Here is a 22447-nt window from a genome sequence, read left to right as displayed (position 1 = left end):
ATAAACTTAATCTCCAGAGCTATTGTGAGAGTATGAGAATGTTACTGTTTAATTTCATTTGAGGAAACTAGCATCATATGCTGTATACACACAGAAACTTCACTGCAACCTGTCAAAATAAAAGTTTGGTTTAAAATGTAACAGAAATATATTACTCTTGTATTGCTTTTGTACAGTATAAAGTGCCATCTTTATATATTCCTGTGGATGCCTGATATTGGGTTTTTGCCAGTATCCGACATGCTGATATGTTTCAAATCATTTTGTCCGATAGCCGGTGCCGATACTGATTATATATTTCCTTTTGTTTGGAAACAACACCAAATCTCTCCTGTGTGGAAATTATAAGCAAATAATTTTTAATTTTGGTTTGTTTTTAACAAGAACTTATCTGTTAGAATTAAATAAACAATAATGTTGTCCTTTTATAATGACAGTACATTGAAGCTTTGAAAATAACTAATAAACTATATATTAATTGCTGCATTTTTTTTCTAGAAAAATGAAGTGGTAACTTTAACATTTTATTTTAAGATTTAACATTTTTAGATGGTCTTAAGTAAAATAGTTGTAAAAATTCTGAAAATCTTTTAGAGCTCATAATTTGTTAAAATCTAACAAATTACACATTAATGAATAAATCGGTATATATAAAATTGTTTAATTTACAAGTGTCATTTTTGTGATACTTTTTCTTTTTTTTTTTTTTTTTTTTTTTTTTTTTTTTTTTTAGTTCATTCATGTAAGCTATGGCTTCTGACCTTTAAATCAAAACATTCTCATGATTTTATGACATTATGAACACAATTATTATTATTATTATTATCATTATTATTATTATTATTATTATTATTATTATGAACACACAATTTAATTTAATTTTCATTTAATTAAAAATAAATAAATGTTTAATGCCTTCATTTGAATATCAGAAAAATTAAAACAAGAATTACTGGAAGAAAAAAAGAAAAGAAAAACATTTTAGAGCCCTGTTGTTCACAGTGTTGAAATTAAGAGTTTTGGACTTATTTTTTCACTGAAATAAATGTTTTTTGTTATTACACAGAGTAAAGTACCGGAAAAAGGTACTGCTGGGTACCGGTACCAAATTTTAGGTACCGATAGTGGTACTGTACCGAATTAAATGTGAATGGTACCCAATCCTACTTATAAAGCCGATATAAATGCATAATCATATTCTATATCACTTATCCCAACCAGTACCTGAACACATCTACTACAACAACTACCTTACTTACTACTAATAAGCAGCAAATTAGCAGTTTATTGAGAGAGAACTTTTTTTCTCGATTTTTAATGTTTTTAAAGCAGACTAATCTGCTCACTAAGGCTGCATTTATTTGATCAAAAACACTGTAAAATGCTTAATCATTATAATAATTTCAAACAGCTGTTTTCTATGTAAATCTATGTTAAAATGTAATTTATTTCTGTGACAAAAGCTGAATTTTCAGCATCATTACTCCAGTCTTTAGTGTCACATGATGTTTTAGAAATCATTCTAATATACTGATTTGCTGCTCAACAAACATGTCTGATTATTAGCAATGTAGAAAATGATTTTTGTGGAAACCATCATACATTTTTTTTTTTTCAGGATTCACAGATGAATAGAAAGCTCAAAAAAAACAGCATTTATTTAAAATAGAAATCTACTGTAACTTTATAAATGTCTTTAGAACTTTTGAATCATAATGTATCAAACATATTGGGCAGCACAACCGTTTTCAAAATTGATATTAATCAGAAATGTTTCTGGAGCAGCAAATCAGCATATTAGAATGATTTCGGAAGGATCATGTGACACTGAAGACTGGAGTAATGATGCTGAAACATCAGCTTTGATCACAGATATTCACATAGAAAACAGCTATTAGAAATTATAGTTATGTTTAATGATTTTTACATTACTTTTGATCAAATAAATGCATCTTCAATAAATCTCTTTACAAATAAGTTAAATAAATTAAATAAAATCGAATCAAATAAATCTTTTTACTGCACACATTTCTGATTATTGTCAGTGTTAAACAGTTGTGCTGTCCAATATTTTTGTGGAAACAGTCATTCATTTTATTTTTCAGGATTCACAGATGAATAGAAAGCTAAAAAAAAACAGCATTTATTTGAAACAGAAATCTGCTGTAATTTTATAAATGTCTTTAGAACTTTTGAATCATAATGTATCAAAAATATTGGGCAGCACAACCGTTTTGAACATTGATATTAATCAGAAATGTTTCTTGAGCGGCAAATCAGCATTAAATTTTCATCATGCACAGTACACACTTAAATGTAGAAACTGATATTTGGGTATATATAAATTTTTTGCTGTTCATCAATAAATAATATTGAATAAGCACATGGCCGCACACGCTCATGATTAAATAAAGTTTGTGTCAGTTGTCAATCTGATGGCGTCCTGCAGCACCTTCATTAGCTCGACTTTATTAGCCGTTCATTTGCAGAACTGAATCCCGTAATTGAGGCCAGGCTGAGGAGGCTCGACTAAACGCCGGCTAATCGCTAATCATCACGCATCATTAAGTTCCTCCACAAGCAAATCATGTTGCTTTTTCCTCGGTTTCCAGGTTTATTGGTCTTTTTCCTTTACGCGTGTAGTCGTTTGTTCAGTATAATGTCCCGTCAGTGACTGTGTTACACAAACACACGAGTTACAGTGTAGGATGTTGGTCTTGGAAAAAGATTTCTGCCAGTCTTAACCATTAGTCCATTAACTAAGCTAAAATGATAGGTTGATAATAACCAGGCTCACATAAACAACATCCTAAAATCTGGAATTTTATTCCAGGACCATAAAGCATTTTGGTTCAGAAACATATCGTACTTTACAGTAACTCACTATTGTTTATTAGTTGTTATGTCACTAGTCTGGCTTGAGTTAACTACATTAGTCAGAGCTCGTCTCTACGAACACGTCATCTGAAGATCGTCACTCAGAGCTGCTTTGATTCTGTCTTTTATGAGGAGGATGAATCGTTGACTGTCTTTTGTGAGAAGAGAGCAGGAGATGCTCATTGGATGCATTGTTTCCATGGAAACAGCTGTAATTGTTTATTATCTTTGGGTCGTTGTGCAGGATTATAATGGAGGGTAATTTTAAGCGTAATGCTAATATGACGCACCAGCATCTTATTCAGCATCGCTGCAAACTGATCGTGACTTCAGACTGCGTGAGCTCTGTCTGCTCACTTTTCTGTGTGTTTTTCATTTGTTTAAAGACATGAAGAAAAGCAACCAGATCATTGCTCACCAATGGATCCTCTGCAGTGTATGGGTGCCGTCAGAATGAGAGTCCAAACGGCTGATAAAAACAGTAATCCAGACCACTCCAGTCCATCAGTTAACATCTTGAGACAATTTTAACTAAACTACAACTCCATAATCCATAATGTTGCTTCCTTCAGTGTAAAAGTCCATCTCCTGTTGTCTCTCACATCAAAATCCAGCCACATATTTGTTTAGAGCTGTTTTGGACCATGCAGATTTCTCTCCTGGTTCAGACCACTTTTTCACTGGAGGAAGCATTATTATGGATTATAGACTTGGCTTTTAGTTAAAAACGTCTTGATGATGGATTTGTTTCAGCTTTTGTTTTCTTGAGATGTGAACTGATGGACTGGAGTTTTGTGGATTACTTGTAGATTATTGCGATGTTTTTATCAGCGGTTTGAACTCTCAATCTGACGGCACCCATTCACTGCACACTCATGTGCTCACCCTCAGGTCATCCAAGATATAGATGAGTTTGTTTCTTCATTAGATTTGTGTAAATGTCTTATTCCATCACTTGCTCACCAATGGGTCCCCTACAGTGAATGGGTGCCGTCAGAATGAGAGTCCAAACAACTAATCACAATAATCCACAGGTAATCCACACCACAGTCCATCAGTTAACATCTTGAGAAAACAAAAACTGAAACAAATTCATCATTAAGATGTTTGTTACTAAATTATGAGTCCATAATCCATAATAACACTCCCTCCATTGGAATATAATCCAGCCACATATTTGTTTAGAGCTGTTTTGTCTTGTAAACAGTGCTTGATCTGTGCAGATTTCTCTACTGATTCACTGGAGGAAGCGTTATTATGGATTATGGACTTTTGTCTCCTCAAGATGTTAACTGATGGACTGGAGTGGTGTGGATTACTTGTGATGTTTTTATCAGCTGTTTGGACTCTCATTCTGACGACACCCATTCACTGCAGAGGATCCACTGGTGAAACAGTGATTTAAAATCTCTTTGAAGCTGTACACATTTATTCCATCACATAAAGGACATTAATAAAATCATGCATCTTATTAAAGACCAAAAAAATAGAAGTTTTGAGTGCTTATTTTCAGATAATACAGGCTAGTAATGTAACAGCTACTAAGAAATGGTTTAAGTCAAAATGGGTTTTATTATGAGTTAGATTAGACTGATCGTTTATTGATGGAAACCGCTCAGAAGTGCAGATCTTCAGGCAAACATAATGCGGTTTGAGTTATGTTGGTTCTGTGCATGTGTGCATGAACATGAGCTCAAGGCGTTATGGGGAATAATATTTCACTCACTGAGCTAGAAACAAGAATTAGTGGATAATCCTGTGCTGGCAAACCTGTGTCGAGCTCGTTTTTAAACCCCGAGCATGTTGCGATCTGAGAACAGCTTTGTCAAGATTTAGAGAGAAGAACGGAAGCAAACTGAGCCATTAGATTGAAAGAGATCTTTGTTTTGGGTGCATTTTTTTTTCAGTGTTTACAGTCTGTTTCTTGTTTTCAGTTGCTACCTATATAGTCAAAGATTTTATGAAAGAAGTCTTTTCTGCTCACCAAAGCTACATTTATTTGATTAAAATACAGTAAAATTGCTAAATATTATTATAATTTAAAACAGCTGTTTTATATGTGAATATTTGTAAAAATATAATTTATTTTTATGATCGAAGCTGAATTTTCAGCATCATTACTCCAGTCTTCAGTGTCACATGATCTTTCAGAAATCATTCTAATGATTTGCTGTTTTGTTGTTTGGTATCGGTAAGATTTCTTAATGCTTTTAAAACATAAGTCTCTTTTACTCACCAAGGCTGCATTTATTGATCATAAATACTGTAAAAATTTGTTAAATATTTTCACAATCTAAATTAGCTGTTTCTATGTGAATATCTTTATAAATATAATTTATTTCTGTAATGCACAGCTGAATTTTCAGCATCGTTACTCCATTCTTCAGTGTCACATGATCCTTCAGAAATCATTCTAATATGCTGATTTCCCACTCAAGAAACATTTCTGATTATCAATGTTTAAAACTCCTGTGCTGAGGAATATTTTTGTAGAAATCTGTGATGTATAAAAGTATTAATTTCTTTTAAAAATCTTTTAAACAGCTGTGTATACTGCAGCTAGCAACATTTATTATGTAACAATTATCGTGTGTTTTGTTTTCTGCTAAAGTTTAGACATGTTTTTGAAGATATCTGCACAAAACTAGATTTCTTGCATGTTTGAAGAACAATGAATGGTGTTTGCTTGATAATAACTTTGATTACTAAAAGGCCTGTGTTGTATGTGAGTGTTTATTAGCATGCTAGACGTTTTGTTCTTGTTTCGTCGAAGTAATTAAGTGTCTTACTGGTTGACGTCTCAGCAGATCTGATCCACAACACAGCCTTCACTGTCAGTCTCCTGCGATCAATATGAGCCCGATTCAATCTCCAGATCTTCTCTAACAATCAGTCCTTTCACACTGATCTCTGACACACACACACACACACACACACACAATAAGGGCTGCATCTTTAAAAAGCTTAAGTTATTTTGCTACATCTCGTTTAGATAGATGCATCTCTGAAATAAGCGACTGAAATGATCACAAATGTGATAAAAATTGCAGAAATGCAGTAGTTGTATGGATTATTTAAAATAAAACCAAACAGATTAATAGTTAATAACAAATAGTTAATAATTTGGTTAATAATAAACTATGCCATGAGTGTTTGAGTGCAGAAATCTGACCTTTTTCTTAGTGGTTTCATTTATGTATGACTGAAAAATATGCATCACATTACGTTTATTACTTTAATGATGAAACTATAATCCAATTGCAATTCAATTTTAAATAGTTTAAATATTTACATGCAGTTTCATTGTCTGACAGTTTCATTGACTCTAGTGCGGTTACAGTGAGATACTTCATGGACACATAATTCATCGAAGGCTGTCATTTAATATGATATTTTGCATTAAGGTTCACTTACAGCAGCTTTAAATGACTTGATGATGGATTTTCAGAGTGTGATTGTGTCTCTGAACAAACATCTATAACAAGCAATCCTGTAATTTGGCAACTAAAGCATCATTTGTCTCTTGAATGTTTCCTCGATGGGTCCAAGCTGAGATGCTGTCTATGGCTGAACTGAAGTGACGTGAAGAGCTTGTGAAAGTGCGTTCAGTTCGTTTGCGTGTGTGTTTCTCTCAGACCTCTAAACTCAGAACAATTAACCTCGTAAGACCCGCCGGCTTTAGAGAGAATCTCAGCCAGTAATCATTCACATTATATTTCAGTCGCTCTCTGAAGCCGCTCGTTTAATTCCTTAATGCATCTTACTCGCTCAAACCCTCATTAACCCGTCCGGCTGCTGTCAGCGGGTCATTTCACAGGAACAGCGGAGCTTTAGCAGAGCAGAAATGCACGTGGATGCATGCGGATCTAAAAAAGAAAATATTTAAAATTTAGAAGAATAGAAATGTTGACAAGTAACTGAAATAATAAATAAAAATAAAATGAAATATTAAAAATGTAACAAATTCTAAGAAAATTTCATAAATTTAATTATAAAATTACTAAAAATTAAAACTTAAAATTAACTTAAAACATTAAACTAAAAGGTAATTAATGGCTGAAAACTATGCCAGTATGTAAATAAAAATAAAATATCACTGATCATAACAAGGATTATAATATTACCTAAAACGATTAAAAACGTTTTGTTAATTCGAACAGTAACACTTTACAATAATGTGTCATTTGCTAGCATTATTTCATGTATTAACCAACATGAACGAACAATGAAAAATACATTTATTGCAGTATTTATTATTCTTTGTTGATGTTAGTTTTTAATAGTGTTTTTAATAATGCATTAGCAAATGTCTTACATTTTAAATAAATATATAATCGCGATTAATCGCATACAAAATAAGTTTGAGTTTGCCTAATATGTGTGTGTACTGTGTAATTATGTATATATATAAATACAAACACATTTATGTATATATTTAAGCAATATTTACAAGTATATGTATTTATTATAATTTTTTTTATAATATATATTATATATAAACAAAAATAAATATAAAATATAAATACAAATATTAATAAAAATATAATACATAATAATATATAATATATAAATAATAATAAAACAACACTGCTTATAACCAGGGTTAATATTGCTAAAAATTGTGTAAATTAAGCTGAAATTAAATTAAATATAAATATTAGATGAAAATTTTTGAAAATGTTTTGTGTATGTTAGCAACTAAAAAACGTTAAAAATAATGAAATTAAATAATAAATTATTTTTAAAAAATAATAAATTAAATGTATATATTTTTAAATTACTAAAAATTAAACAAATGAAAAATAGCTGAAAATATAACAACAACAGATCTTACAGATGCAGAAGCACAAGAGCTAAAGAGTCACGAGCACAAAGCTCTTTTGCATAGTGATCGTCTTGCGAGCTGTGACATCGACATAAACATTGTTTTTGTGTAATTCAGTTGAAATTTCCTTAGAAGTGCATGTTCTGTGAACATGCATTTAATGGATATGACTTCATGTTTGTGGTGTTTTGGAGTTTTCCGTTGTGTGTGTGTGTGGTGACGTGCTGATCTGTGTGTTCAGGAGTATCACGCTCAGCTGGAGGAGATGCAGGTGACCATCAGACAGCTGGAGGAGGACCTTTCTGCCGCCCGCCGCCGCAGCGACCTGTACGAGACAGAGCTGCGAGAGTCACGGCAGACCAGCGAAGAGCTCAAGAGGAAAGCGGCCGAATACCAGCAGAGGATCCAGAAGGTCTGTGTGTGTTCAGTCAGTGTCCAGTAACAATCACAACCACAATTATCTCTACACAACCAGTCAAAGGTTCGCACACATCTGCTCCTTCTTCATACTGACTAGTTTCCACATATTAGAATAATAGTGGAATGATGAAAACTGTGAAATAACACAAATGTAAGTCTGCAAATAATGCAGTGATCAAAACATTGATCACTTTCTTTGTGATCCTGTCATGAGATTTTTGAGTGTTGTGTTGTGTATTGTGTTCAGGCGAAGGAGCAGGGCAAAGCGGAGGTGGAGGAGCTGCTCTCTAAACTCGAGAAGGTACAAATCACCATCTTCACTCAGTCAAACACGCAGTGACTGAAATTCATTTGAAATCTGTTTGTGTCCCTCCAAATGAATAATTGAGCAGGCCGGTGGACCACACGGTCTCAATAATTCATCCGTCATCAGATCATACGCTAGACTCAAACCACGCTAAACGCCCTCTTCTCTGGGATGGACAGGACGTCCCTCTGGGCTCTTTTATCTCTGACTGAGAGCTCAGATAGATCCCACGAGAGCCGTCACTGTAAGATCATACAGGTGCTCATTATTATTATTAATAAACCAGCACAGCTCCCAGAGTGATGCAAAACTGGGAAATATCAGGCCTGCCACAGAAAGTAATCAAATCTCAAAGTCACGCAAATTTTGATAGTGAGTAAAAATCCTTTTTTTCATATATATGTATGTGTGTGTGATGTGGTTGTCAATCATCCTCAATGATGCTCGCTGCACTCTTCATGCTGTGAAATCTCTTTCCAGTCAAGTAGTTTCATTTTGAGAGGACACTTCTTCATGAATAAATGTTTTTATAAAATGTGAAAAGCTCATCTATTAAAACTAGACACTCAAGCGCCATGTTTTATGGATAATTTGCTTTTCAAAGCCACCACATATTTGTAGAATTGCCCTTTTGAAAATGTACGTGATGATTTAACTAGAGCTGATACAGTAGTAGTTCACAAATAACATGATGGTTGACTAAAACGATCTAAAACGACTAAATGGTTAACTTTTTCAATTCAACAGTAAGATTCTGCTCTTATTTACTGCAAAACATCTCAGATAGGATGCACTGATAAAACATTGACTTTTATTTTTATTTTATTTTATATTGTGCATTAAAATGGAGCTGATACTTCGAATTACTAAATATATTTTTCAAAGATACCACTTATTTGTAGAAATATCTGTTAAAATATAATTTATTGCTTTTTTAAAAATGTAAAATACAGTAAATATTGTAATATATTTTTTTTTACAATTTAAAATAACTTTCTATGTGAGTATCTGCTAAATTGTAATTTATTGCTGTGATCAAACCAGAATTTTCAAAAAAATTGTAAAATATTTTTATGATTTAAAATAACTATTTCTGTGAATATCTGTTAAAATGTAATTTATTCCTGCAATCAAACCTGAATTTAAAAAAAAATAATAAAAATACAGTATAAATTGTAAAATATTATTACAATTTAAAATAACTGTTTCTATGCGAATATCTGCTAAATTGTAATTTATTGCTGTGATCAAACAGAATTTTTAAAAATACAGTAAAAAATTGTAAAATATTTTTATAATTTGAAATAACTGTTTCTATGTAAATATCTGTTAATGTAATTTATTGCTGCGATCAAACCAGGCTTTTCAAAAAGTAAAAATACAGTAAAAAAATTGTTAAATATTTTTATAATTTAAAATGACTGTTTCTGTGTGAATATCTGTTAAAATGTAATTTATTGCTGTGATCAAACCCGAATACAAAACCCCTAAAAGTCCTTTTTTTTTATTTTGTTGTTTTTCTTTATTTGACACTTTATTTTTCATCCTGATCTGACTGATGCAATAAATAAATAGATAAATAACAGTTGTACCAAATACAGTCAGTGATAAATTACGGATCACTAGTTTAAGTGCACTACACTGCGATCATTTTTACATTTTCTGTGCCGTCCAGGTGCTAAACGTCTCTTTGAAACATCGCTTTGTCATTGATTTCACCTGCGCTGACATTTTAATTTCCTCTAATTACACAGTCGTCTGCTTTGATCGTCACAGTGTGTGAAATGAGAGTGACTTTATGAGCTTCTGTGTTCCAGACAAACGCAGAGCAGCAGCTGAAGATCCAGGAGCTGCAGGATAAACTCTCAAAGGTGCTGTGTTTAATTCTGCTATACGGACCGTTGTTGTGTTGTGTTTAATCAAACAAGGACTAAGAACAATCCTTATTCTCACAGAGAGGTCACAAAAACACAAGCATCTACATTGAATTTTAATCTTTAGAGGTTCTAAAGGTCACAGATGGACATCTTGATCTAAAACTAAGTGTTACATGAATAATGTCTATAATGCATTCATATTAACGAGCTCTACATCTTTGATCTTTGACCCTGCAGGCGGTGAAGGCGAGCACAGAGGCTACGGAGCTGCTGCAGAACATCCGTCAGGCCAAAGAGCGCCTGGAGCGAGAACTGGAGCGTCTGCGCAACAAATCTGACCCCAGCGACACGCTGCGCAGACGTCTGCGAGAAACTGAGGTATGACGGGTCACTGATATCAGTTTACAATGTCTGATTTTCACTCAAACACATGATACAGACAGATAATGTGCGTTGTGCAAATTTTGCATAATTAAAATAAAGTTTTTGGAACCTCTTTATATGCGTGAATTTTTTAATTACTGTAATACAACTCAATGTTTTGCTTTTCATTCATTTTTTTAATAATTGTCATAATTCTCAGTAATAATTCTTATTAGATCTCATTACTTTAATACAGTATTTTTGCATTTTATTATATTGTAAAATACTGTAATATTCTTTTTATTTAAATAAGCAGACACTACTGGTCAGAAGTTTGGGGGCTGGCTTTTTATGTTTTTGAGCAGTCTTTTCTGCTCATTAAGTCTGCAGTAATTTAATCAAAAATACAGTAAAAATTGTAATAAAAAATTACAATTTAAAATAACTGTTTCTATGTGAATATCTGTTAAAATGTAATGTGTTGCTGCAATCAAACCTGCATTTTCAAAAATACAGTAAAAATTTATTTTAATATTTTTACAATTTAAAATAACTGTTTCTGTGTGAATATCTGTTAAAATATAATTTATTGCTGCAATCAAACACGATTTAAAAAAAATTAAAAACACAATAAAAAATTATAAAATATTAAAATAACTGTTTCTGTGTAAATAAGTGTTCAGATTTAATTTGCTGTGATCAAACCTAAATTTTCAAAAATCAAAAATACAGTAAAAAATTATTTTAATATTTCTACAATTTAAAATAACTGTTTCTATGTGAATATTTCTTAAAATGTAATTTATTGGTGTGATCAAACACAAATAAAAAAAAATACAGTAAAAAATTATAAAATATTAAAATAACTGTATCTGTGTAAATAAGGTTTCAAATTTAATTTGCTGCGATCAAACCTGAATTTTCAAAAATTAAAAATACAGTAAAAATAGTAAAATATATTACTACAATTTTTATGTTTTTATGTTTTTGAGCAGTCTTTTCTGCTCATTAAGTCTGCATTAATTTAATCAAAAATACAGTAAAAATTGTAATAAAAAATTACAATTTAAAATAACTGTTTCTATGTGAATATTTCTTAAAATGTAATTTATTGCTGTGATCAAACACAAATAAAAAAAATACAGTAAAAAATTATAAAATATTAAAATAACTTTGTGTAAATAACTGTTAAAATGTAGTTTATTGCTGCGATCAGATTTTCAGCATCGTTACTCCAGTCTGCATGTCACACAATCTATTTAATGCGTCCTTGCAGAATAAAAGTATTAATTTCTAAATAAAATAATCTTACTCAACCCAAACTATTCAGTAGTGTATATAGTACAGCAATTACTACCATGATGTATTTTACTTTGATGTTTGAATTACGGTAATGAGAATTTGGGTGTTACATTGTCATGAAAATGTCACAATGCAAACATCATCTGAAGCTCAGGTTACTTCATGAGGAATGGACCTGTAATAAATTATTAAATCTCTACTTTCTTCATTTCTCTCTCATGTTCAGGAGGGCAGAAAGACTTTGGAAAACCAGGTGAAGCGTCTGGAGATGGTGGAGCGTCGAGAGAATAAACTAAAGGATGACATCCAGACCAAATCCCAACAGATTCAACAGATGGCTGAGAAGATACTGGTGAGAGAGACGGATCAGACTAGCAAAGATTAAACCACTAACACGCCTCCTTAACCAGCTGACTTGTAACCCACACACACACTTAGGTCTCTCTTCACGTCTGTCTCTGCACCGTCATCCTCCTTCTCGGTTTCCTACAGATTAGCATATGACCGAACAAACACACACACACTAACAGGATGTCCCATCTGTTGCCACACACACACACCTCTGCACCTCTCAGTGAGGAGCAAACACACCTTCATGCCGTCCCATCGAGCAGCACACAACTTCTCAAAGCAAGTTCACTTCTTCATTTCACCTGGTGATGGGATTTTACTTTTTGGATCAACGTGTTACCTGATGGTGTGTGTGTGTGTGTGTGTGTGTGTATTTGTCTGTTTAGGAGCTTGAGGAAAACTTGCGGGAGACTCAGGCTACAGCACAGAGGATGGAAGCCCACCTGGTACAGAAAGAGCGACTTTATGAGGACAAAATCAAGGTAGAGCTGAACACCGACCGCAGATGCTCACAATAATATGTGTAAATGACCAGTTAAAGAAAGACTTTGTTTTGCTGTTTGACGTTTTTGGGTCAGTGACTATTAATTGTGGCTTTTAGGGTGAAAGAGATTTATGATTTCTATTTAAGTAAATTATTTTCAGTAAATGTAACTTTATTTCATGCATCATTCTGTAATGCGTAAGATAAATACTTGAGTCGCATTACTATTTTGTTTAAAGTTATCCAAATGAAGTTCTCAGCAATGCATATTAGTAATCAAAAATTAAGTCTTGATATATATTTACGGTAGGAAATTCACAAAATATCTTCATGGAACGTGATCTTCGCTTAACATCCTAATGATTTTTGGCATAAAACAAAAATCAATAATTTTGACCCATACAGTGTATTGTTGGCCGTGCTGCTTATGACTGGTTTTGTGCTCCAGGGTCACATATCATATACAAACAGAAACGTACAGGTCTTCACAGCAACCTGTCAAAATAAAAGTTTGGTTTAAGTTGAAGAAATTGTGATCGAAATATTACTTAATGCAATGAAAAATTATAAAATTATTAAAACATGATTTTTGTAAGTAATATTTACCAGAAAAATTTAAACAGAACAGTATTTTTGAAAAATAAATAAATACAATATTTTATCTATTCATTTTTTAAATCTTTTAATTAGAGAAGCTTTTTGATTATTATAATTTTATGAAACCATTAAAATAGAGTTCAGAAAATTTTCTCCTAAATAAAATTATAATATTTTAAATCTTAATTTTGACAGTTTAATAATATTAATGCTTCTGTTCATCAAGGATGCGTTAAATTGATCAAAAGTGTCAGTAAAGAAATTTGTACAAAGGATTTCTATTTCAAAAAAAAACTGTTCTTTTGAACTTTCTATTCATCTGTGAGCCCTAAAAAATAAAATGTGTCACAGTTTCCACAAAAATATTGGGCAGCACAACTGTTTTCAACATTGATAATAATCAGAAATCTGCATATTAGAATGATTTCTGAAGGATCATGTGACACTGAAGACTGGAGTAATGATGCTGAAAATTCAGGTTTGATTACAGAAATAAATTACATTTTAATAGATTTTCACCTAGAAACAGTTATTTTAGATTGTACAAATATTTAACAATTTTTACAGTATTGATTACTTATGAGTTGCTGTCCGTTACTGATTCCAAATTACATGACAAAAATGGTAACGTAATCCATTACATTACACATTTTAGGTAATATAATCAGACTGCTTTTAGATTACTTTTGACCCAACTTGTTCATCAGATTGATTTAAATAAGATCATCTTGACTTATTCTTGACCATATTGACTTAAAAATACAAGGAGCACAAAAATATAACATGAAGTGCATTAAACATTAGCTATATTACATCAAGGTTTCCCAGACTGGTGTTTGTGAAGGAACTGCTGGGGGTTTATGAGTTTAATAAAAAACTAATAATTAATGTACTAATAAAAAATGTTATATGTTATAAAATAAATGATTTCAATAAAAAAACTAAACTGTTAAATCAAATTAAGGAAAAAGTCTAATTTTAATGCATGTGGTGTTTATATGTACAGATGTTTGTGACACATTTTATAAGAATGAATCAATGTCCCAGTCTTCATTACCATCATGTCAAACATTTTGAGTTTTTCCAGAAAGTTTCTGTTTTGTGGACATGTAAATGAGACATGACAGGAGCACGTCTGTACCACAGCAGAAGAGGAACTGTTTGAACATCAAAAACATCACTTAATTAAAATTTTCACATTAGCTGTCAGTATCAAATCAGTAAGTAGCTCAAAAACAATCCATTTATTCTCATTTTTATCAAATCAAAGTTAATGGACTGCTAATTAGCTTGTTGTGTCAAAAGCTTCTCCAAAAACAAACAAACGTCATTTCCATCACGCACAATATTAAAACTCCCCAGCAGCACATGTTGCGTTCATATCTGAATACACCTGCTGATCCGTTGCATCATTATCTTCTGTCGATTCATGTAAGATGCCTGACGTCTGTGTCTGTGTGCTCTGCAGGTTCTGGAGGCTCAGATGAAAGCAGATCTGGCTGATAAAGAGTGTCTGGAGCAGAAACGAGCTCAGCACGAGGAAGAGGCGCGTGAGAAATGCAAACTCATCAGTGAGCAGAAAGCTGTGAGTGTCTCGTCTTCATCTCCCATCAAACTCTGTCTCCTGATAGCCTGGAGCGTGTGTTTGTTTGTGGCTGTTTATGAGGATCTTAGGGTTTAGTTGTGTTTGCTAGAGACACACTCACTAGTTCATTCAGCAGAATCCGGTCGTCTGCCTTTAAGGTTTTTGAGCTACTAGATTCCAATCCAAGACCAAAACCTCATGGGTAATTTGTTTAGGTTTATATTTGTGATACATTAGTGTACTATGTAACCTCTCGGGAACATTTCCAGGTCATATTTCACTTAGAAAGCAAAAGAGAAAAAAACAAGAAATTCTGTTTTGCATAAAACATTAAAATAAAGCTGTTGTATGACTATGTTTTAAAATATGATATTATTTTCCTGACATTTAACTCCTTGTGATTCGTTTGGACCAAAGTAATTATTATTAATTTTCACAAATTTTGTACAAGGTGCTTGAAGTGCTTGAAGTACTTTCATTTGACTCTTTGAAATTTAAGGCTTGGAACAATCTTGAAAATAGCAATATTCCTGAAGAGGCACTTGAAAAGTGCTTGAATTATTTAAAGACAATGTATGTATAAAATAAGCACATCTTTTAATGCAGTTCAAAAAACATCATACCTTTTTCACTTATTTCAGTTAGAAAACAAGCTAAGCAATTTAAGCCATTTACGCTGGAATCGCTCAGATTGAGTCAAACTTGTGACTTCAGTCATTCATTTCAGGTGATTCACTAGCAAAAACCAGATCAAATTAAAGGAGTCATTAACTTTTACAATTTCGACATCGTTTGTAACAATTTTACAAAGTGCGGGTGAAATGGAACTTTTCAAAATTCTGAATCAGTTAAACCATAAACCAAAATGATTTTTAAAATGCTCCAATCAGATCACATATCATGCGTCATTTGTTTCAGATCGGGACTTCAAATCATGTGTTGCGAATCATTTCATTTAGATTGGAACAGGTTTGTGAATCTTTTAGCGAATTGAATGATTCAAATCAAATGATTTGCGACATGCAATTTGAAGCAGAGCGTGGATCGTGAATCATTTGGTTTAGATCGTAACTTCGAAGCTGGTTTGCAAATCTTTTGCTTTAGATCAAAACTTCGTAGAACAAAGCTTTGAAACGCGGATCGCCAGTCATTTATTTCAGATTGGGACTTCTGTGCGGTTTTGTGAGTCTTTTGCTTTAGATTGAAACCTCGGAGTGCAGATCACGAATCATTTGATTTAGATCAGAACTGTGGAGTGGGTTCGCGAATCTTTTGATTTAGATCGAAACTTCAGAGCGCAAATTATTTGATTTGGATTAGGGCTTGGGTGCGGATTTGCACATCTTTTGCTTTAGATTGAAATTACGGTCTGTGAAGTGTGACTAATTTGATTCAGATTGGGATTTATACATTTCTATAAGAAATTAGCCAAAATAAGAACAGTAAATATTAAACAAACATTTGTTGCATAAATTCGTAACAACCCCGCCGAACCCTTGTCCGACGGCTCATCAAAATCGGTCATCATCGCCAGTCCAAGTCTTTTCTCTCTCTTTCCCACTACACTGTTGCATCCATTAAAATAGCTCAGTTTTGTTTTAAATAGGAACGTGGTTATATTTCTTTTCGTTTCTTTATAAAGTTAATTTAGAAATGTTTTTTTGAACATTTTTGTTTGTTAAATTAAGATTTTTGCCCTAACGAAATTAAGAGGCAGGCAGTGAGTTGATCACAGCCTATGTTTGATCAGTTTTGCCTTCTCAAATCATCACGACTTGCCTAAATAAAATCTTCAAGCATATCACAATGTTATTTTAAACATTTAACTTAGATAAATGCACATTATTATGCGTATGCAATCGTTTGTTGGAGAGGGGTACCTAAATGCGCTTTGCAGGACATAGAGGCGCCAGCGCAATCACTTGAAAAAAATTAAATACGCCGTAATCTTTGCTCATAAAGGTATGAGATGTCTCGGTGTTGAACAGGAGCGCTGCACAAAAATGAAAGGAAAGTCCATAAATACTTGCCTTACAGATAAAAATATCTATAGAAAGCTTTACATTTTTAGTATACTACTTAAATACTACTAAAAAATTCAAATCGAAAACAAAAACTCTTTCATTATAAAATCCGTAGAGATGCATTTCTCTCCGAAGGCACGTCCAATGAGCAGACAGCGAGTCCTGATCGTCATCTTAGCAGCACTGGCTCAGAAAACACTAGTTTATTAAAAATTCATAAGTATGTCCTTATTTCCCTCCGATACATTCATAGTAATTACTTTTCCTGGAGTTTCGCAAGCTTTAGCCTGTTGCGTGCGTATGAACATGAATCTCTTCCAGCAGCTGCGAAGGCACTTGCGCTCGCTGCTGTTGCCGGCGGGGACACTAAACATGGCCACAGCAGAATAGTTGTTGTAGAAACACTGTACTTTATGCTTGTTATAGATTGTGTGACATCACGTGCACTACCGCCGGTGGCAACCGACCACCGCGGTGGCGCGGTTGTCATTGCGACCGTCACAGCCCTAGTAGGAACACTGAAATTAGTAATTAGATCCAAAGTCTCCCTCACTCAATTTTCTATAAATTTTCAATACTGAAAGCTTATTTTATTGAAAAATATTTAGTATTCATTTTAAGTGATGTTTGATGTGTTGATCAAATCTTTTTTTTTTTATATATATATATTTGTATTAATTAAAACATTATAGCACCACAGTGAACATTGTCAGACACATAGTAAAGGGAAAAATAACAACAGAAACAAGTATGACAAAACAAATCTCATTCTTAATTTGAAAAAAATCATATATTCATATAATCATATATTATTTAGGTTAGGTATTTGTTCATCGTTGTAAAATTTGTTTTAGACATGTTGATTTAAATGCATTATTAGTAACACAATTATGCAATATAATATATATGTTTGATTTTAGAGTAAAGTGGGACCTGAGAATGTTTTTGTGAGATTCACTCTTATCATTTTCTAGCCTTTTAGCCCTTGATCCAGTTAACTAGATTAGCGTCCTCTATGTTCCAGCTGATGGCAAACTCACATGCTCAGGGTGTGAAACCACAGGGTTGTTTAATATCATGCATTTTCAACATTTCGTACTCAAGTAACACTAGTGTGACTCAAGCTAGCAAATAAAACTCTGCATTATGAGGAGTTTATCATTAGCATCCGTAAAATTCTTCTGATTTAATTTGAGATTTTATTAAACCTCAGCTCATGAGCTCTTATGAAGTTTGTTATTAAAAGTCAAGTGTGTAATTTGCAATACTAGCGGCAACAAATAACAGTTCTCAAACTCTCCCGCCTCCTCTTCCGCCTACGCTGATGGGCGACTAACAATTATGAGTAAATCTGCATCTTGATGCTAGATTTTGTGTGTTTTTCTTTACAGACCATCAACGCCATGGACAATAAGATGAAGAGTCTGGAGCAGCGGATCGCTGAACTCTCTGAAGCCAATAAACTGGCGGCCAACAGCAGCATTTACACACAGAAAAACATGTAAGAGCCCAAAACATGATGCCAGAGACTGGTCCAGTTCACACCAGCTTGAGTTTCCAGATCGGAGGAACAATTTCCGCTTACTTAAAAAGTGGATTAAAAAAAATATATGTAAACAATGTAAGCTGTAGCCTTTAACAAAAACATATACCATCTATTAACAATCTCATAGCTCACAGTAGGCCTGTTTTTAATAATTTATCATGGAAAATCAGTTCCTCTTTTGAGAAAATTAATGAAATTTTTCCTTCCGGAACTGACTGTTATGCTAAATTACAGTTTTGAGTGTCAGCAGCTGCTGTTATATGTAGTTTTAGGTCATATTAGAATAAATAGATGTTTATCCTGAAGATATTTAAATACTTGTTATTGTAGATTGGTTAACGACAATCTGGGGAAGCGTTTAGCTTGTAATAAATGTTTAATCTGAGCATCTCTGCTGCATCGTTCAACTTATAAATCAAGTGTTTTAGATTTAATGGGTGACTGAGGGATGGGAATGTTTGCAATTTAGCCCAACAAAAACAATTTAGCAGTTTTGAGAAACACCACCCAGGAGATGCAGCAATGATTCTCATGATGCTTCTGAGTTTATTGAAGGAGAAATCTAATTCACTCCTTTTACCGAAAAACAAGGCATCAAACACATGAAAATCTGAGAAATAATAATGTATCGCATCTGTAAACCTCAACGTGTGCTGGTGTTTTTCTCAGGAAAGCTCAGGAGGAGATGATCTCAGAGCTACGGCAGCAGAAGTTTTACCTGGAGTCGCAGGCGGGAAAACTAGAAGCTCAGAACGCCAAACTGGAGGAACATCTGGAGAAGATGAGCCAGCAGGAGCAGACCAGGAAGAGCCGCATCCTGGAGCTGGAGACCAGACTCAGAGAGGTGAGAGGAGTGACCGTCGGACAAAATATATGACTGTGTGGTGTGAGGATGCATCCAAATGAACATCAATATTTTAATGAAATAATAGTGTCTACTCAAATTCATTGAGTAGAATAACAGTATAAACTGTGGATGTAATAAAAACTTGTTACAATCAGTCACACCACATTAACACGCATCAAAACAACACACTCAAAAAAAAAATAAATAAATAGAGAGAAAGAGAGATTTAAAGGAGAAATCCACTTTTCCTTTAGAACAACGATTTACAGATAATGTAGTCACCCCCTTGTCATCCAAGATGTTCATGTCTTTCTTTCTTCTGTCGTAAAGAAATTATGTATTTTGTGGAAAACATTTCAGGATTTTTCTCCATATAATGGACTGATCTGGTGCCCCGATTTTAAACTACCGAAATGTAGTTTAAATGCAGCTTCAAATGATCCCAAATGCGGTTGTAAATGATTCCAGCTGAGGAAGAAGGGTCTTATCTAGCAAAGCAATCAGTTATTTTAATAAAAATAAGACAATTTATATACTTTTAATGCCAAACGCTCGTCTTGTCTTACTCAGCCTGGACTGTTTTTTTTTTTTTTTTTTTTTTTTTCAGTTCACGACAGTTAGGGTTTGTCGAAAAACTTCCATCTCATTTTTTCCCTCAATTTTAAAATCGTCCTATATCGCTGTTTTACCTTTTTTGTTAAGGGTGTTTGATCTTTTTTGCATGTTCACTTTGCACAGACTGTGTCTGTTCTTCTGCAGTGATGTAGGATGATTTTTAAATAATTTTTGAAGTTGAGGGAGAAAATACGAGTTTTTCGACATACCCTAACTGTCTTGAGCCAGAATACACAGAGTTCAGGGACAGAAAGCATTTGAGATAGTAGTATTTAAATTTTATTTTTTTATGAAAATAAGCGATCGTTTCACTAGTGAAGACCTTTCTTACTCGTCAGGGATCGTTTACAACCGCATTTGGGATCGTTTGAAGCCACATTTTAACCGCGGTTTGGAAGTTCAAACTCAGGGCGTCATATCAGTCCATTATATGGAGAAAAAGCCTGAAATGTTTTCCTCAAAAATCATAATTTCTTTACAACTAAAGGAAGAAAGACATGAACATCTTGGATGACAAGGGGGTGACTACATTTTATGGGAATTTTATTTTTATTGGAAGTGGACTTCTCCTTTAAACATATGAAGAGTTCAGATGCAAAAGCCTCCAAGTGCCATCTGAAATGTTTTTCTAAAATTAGCATTTTTTTTTAACAGGCAACAAAACATCAGATTTCTGCACTCAAACTCATAGCGTATTTTATTTTAACTATTTGCAGCTATTTGATTTCATTTAAATAATCATTTTCAGAATGTGTTTCTTCATTTAAAAATATGAACATGGTTAAAATATGGTATTGTAGGTTGGTGAAATGTTGTGCATCACTGGTGTCGTACATATGTGAGAATTAGTGGTTAAGTATGAATGTTAGAAGCAGTGTTGAAGCTGTGGTTTTCCCATGGAATTGGGCTACTTTGAAAGTGTTGCCATGGGTTTTTCATGTCTGGGTTAAAGCGATCCCAAAAAAGTAATATTTAGCCCCTGGAATGCTAATTTTACCAGATTAACCCCACCACAATACGTGTATTTTACCCCCTTCGAAATGTGATTGGGTTAGTTTTGAGTAGCAATTAGGCAGGTTTTATTGTGAAAACCTGGCAACCCTGGTTAGAAGATAGATCCTAGAAGACTCACAAACCTGTTGAGGAACGTGCCGTAGCTGCTTACCAGACAGGTTTGCATTGGTCAGGCTGGTTTGATTGTGAGGAATTACCAGTGAATGAATGTGTTGTGATATGAGACATGTGAAAATATTGCAGTAGTAGTGATGTTATTAAATGCACATGCTCAAGCAGAGATGTCTGATTTAATGTGTGTTTCAGATGGGTCTGGAGCACGAGGAGCAGAAGCTGGAGATCAAGCGTCAGGTGACGGAGCTCACGCTCTCGCTGCAGGAGAGAGAGTCTCAGATCAGCAGTCTGCAGGCCGCGCGACACGCGCTGGAGAGTCAACTACAGCAGGCTAAGACCGAACTGGAGGAGACGACGGCCGAGGCTGAGGAGGAGATCACTGCACTGAGAGTGAGACGCATGCAGATCACATACTGCACACTAGAGTTGTTCATAAACATAATTTTTTCGCCTATTTCAGTTAATGTCATTAAACTAGCGAGCTACACCAGTAGTAGTACTGACAATGTGGTGTAAAAACAGCTTAAAACGTGAAAAGAGGAACAGATGAACCGAATCAATTGAGTGAGTCATTTACACTGGAACCGCTACGATTGATTCAAAAGCATGTACAGTGATGGGTGACACAGAGCTTTTCAAACCTTCAAATCAGTTACACCATTGCATCGCGAAATGATTCACTGTTTCGCTCCAGTCGCGTTGTGTATCACAAATTATTTGATTCAGATTGGGAATGCAAATCGCGCATCTCGAATCATTTGATTTAGATCAGAACTTCGGAGTGGGTTCTTGAATCATGAATCGTGCTCGAGTCTTGATCTGAAATGGTGGTTCGTAAATCATTCTTAAGATTGAGACTTTGGATCATGGGTTTGCGAATCATTTGATTAGATCGGAATATGAGAAAATGAGGAAATTCATCGGAAATTCAGGAAATTGATCGGAAATTCAAATGAGAATTTCGATCGGTTTTGTGAATCTTTTTCATATACTTAACTTGATGTACTAAAATAACTAAAACCAAAATTGAAAAACAAATGAATAAAAACTATGTTGACACACATTAGATTTAAAGATTCTGAAATGCACCAAAATTGCTAAAAATGAAATGGAAAATATAAAACAATCTAATTCGAAATATTAATGCAATAATAGTACTAATAATAAAACTATAAAAGTGATACTAAAGTAACACTTGGTCACATGACATATAAAGATAAAATGAACAGTTTTTTTTTTTTTTACAAAAACAGATGTATCAGTTGTCATATCAGATGTATATGTGTGTGTGTAAAAGTA

General features: G+C 33.6%; 1 protein-coding gene across 7 annotated transcripts in view; it reads left to right on the top strand.

Annotated features, from left to right (window-relative positions):
* The window catches only part of cita (citron rho-interacting serine/threonine kinase a), a 103512-nt gene that overhangs the window by 44068 nt on the left and 36997 nt on the right, over positions 1 to 22447 (top strand). For all 7 annotated transcript variants that reach the window (XM_051110016.1, XM_051110015.1, XM_051110013.1 and 4 more), the window contains exons 14-23: positions 7944 to 8114; positions 8370 to 8423; positions 10247 to 10300; positions 10544 to 10684; positions 12198 to 12323; positions 12709 to 12804; positions 14872 to 14988; positions 18404 to 18513; positions 19228 to 19402; positions 21341 to 21538. In XM_051110016.1, the coding sequence (XP_050965973.1) occupies positions 7944 to 8114; positions 8370 to 8423; positions 10247 to 10300; positions 10544 to 10684; positions 12198 to 12323; positions 12709 to 12804; positions 14872 to 14988; positions 18404 to 18513; positions 19228 to 19402; positions 21341 to 21538 (1242 nt within the window). The remainder of the gene's footprint in view (positions 1 to 7943; positions 8115 to 8369; positions 8424 to 10246; positions 10301 to 10543; positions 10685 to 12197; positions 12324 to 12708; positions 12805 to 14871; positions 14989 to 18403; positions 18514 to 19227; positions 19403 to 21340; positions 21539 to 22447) is intronic.

This window comes from Labeo rohita, chromosome 5 (assembly GCF_022985175.1).
Source record: "Labeo rohita strain BAU-BD-2019 chromosome 5, IGBB_LRoh.1.0, whole genome shotgun sequence".
Lineage (NCBI taxonomy): Eukaryota > Metazoa > Chordata > Actinopteri > Cypriniformes > Cyprinidae > Labeo > Labeo rohita.
This window is presented reverse-complemented; position numbering and strand designations above follow the sequence as displayed.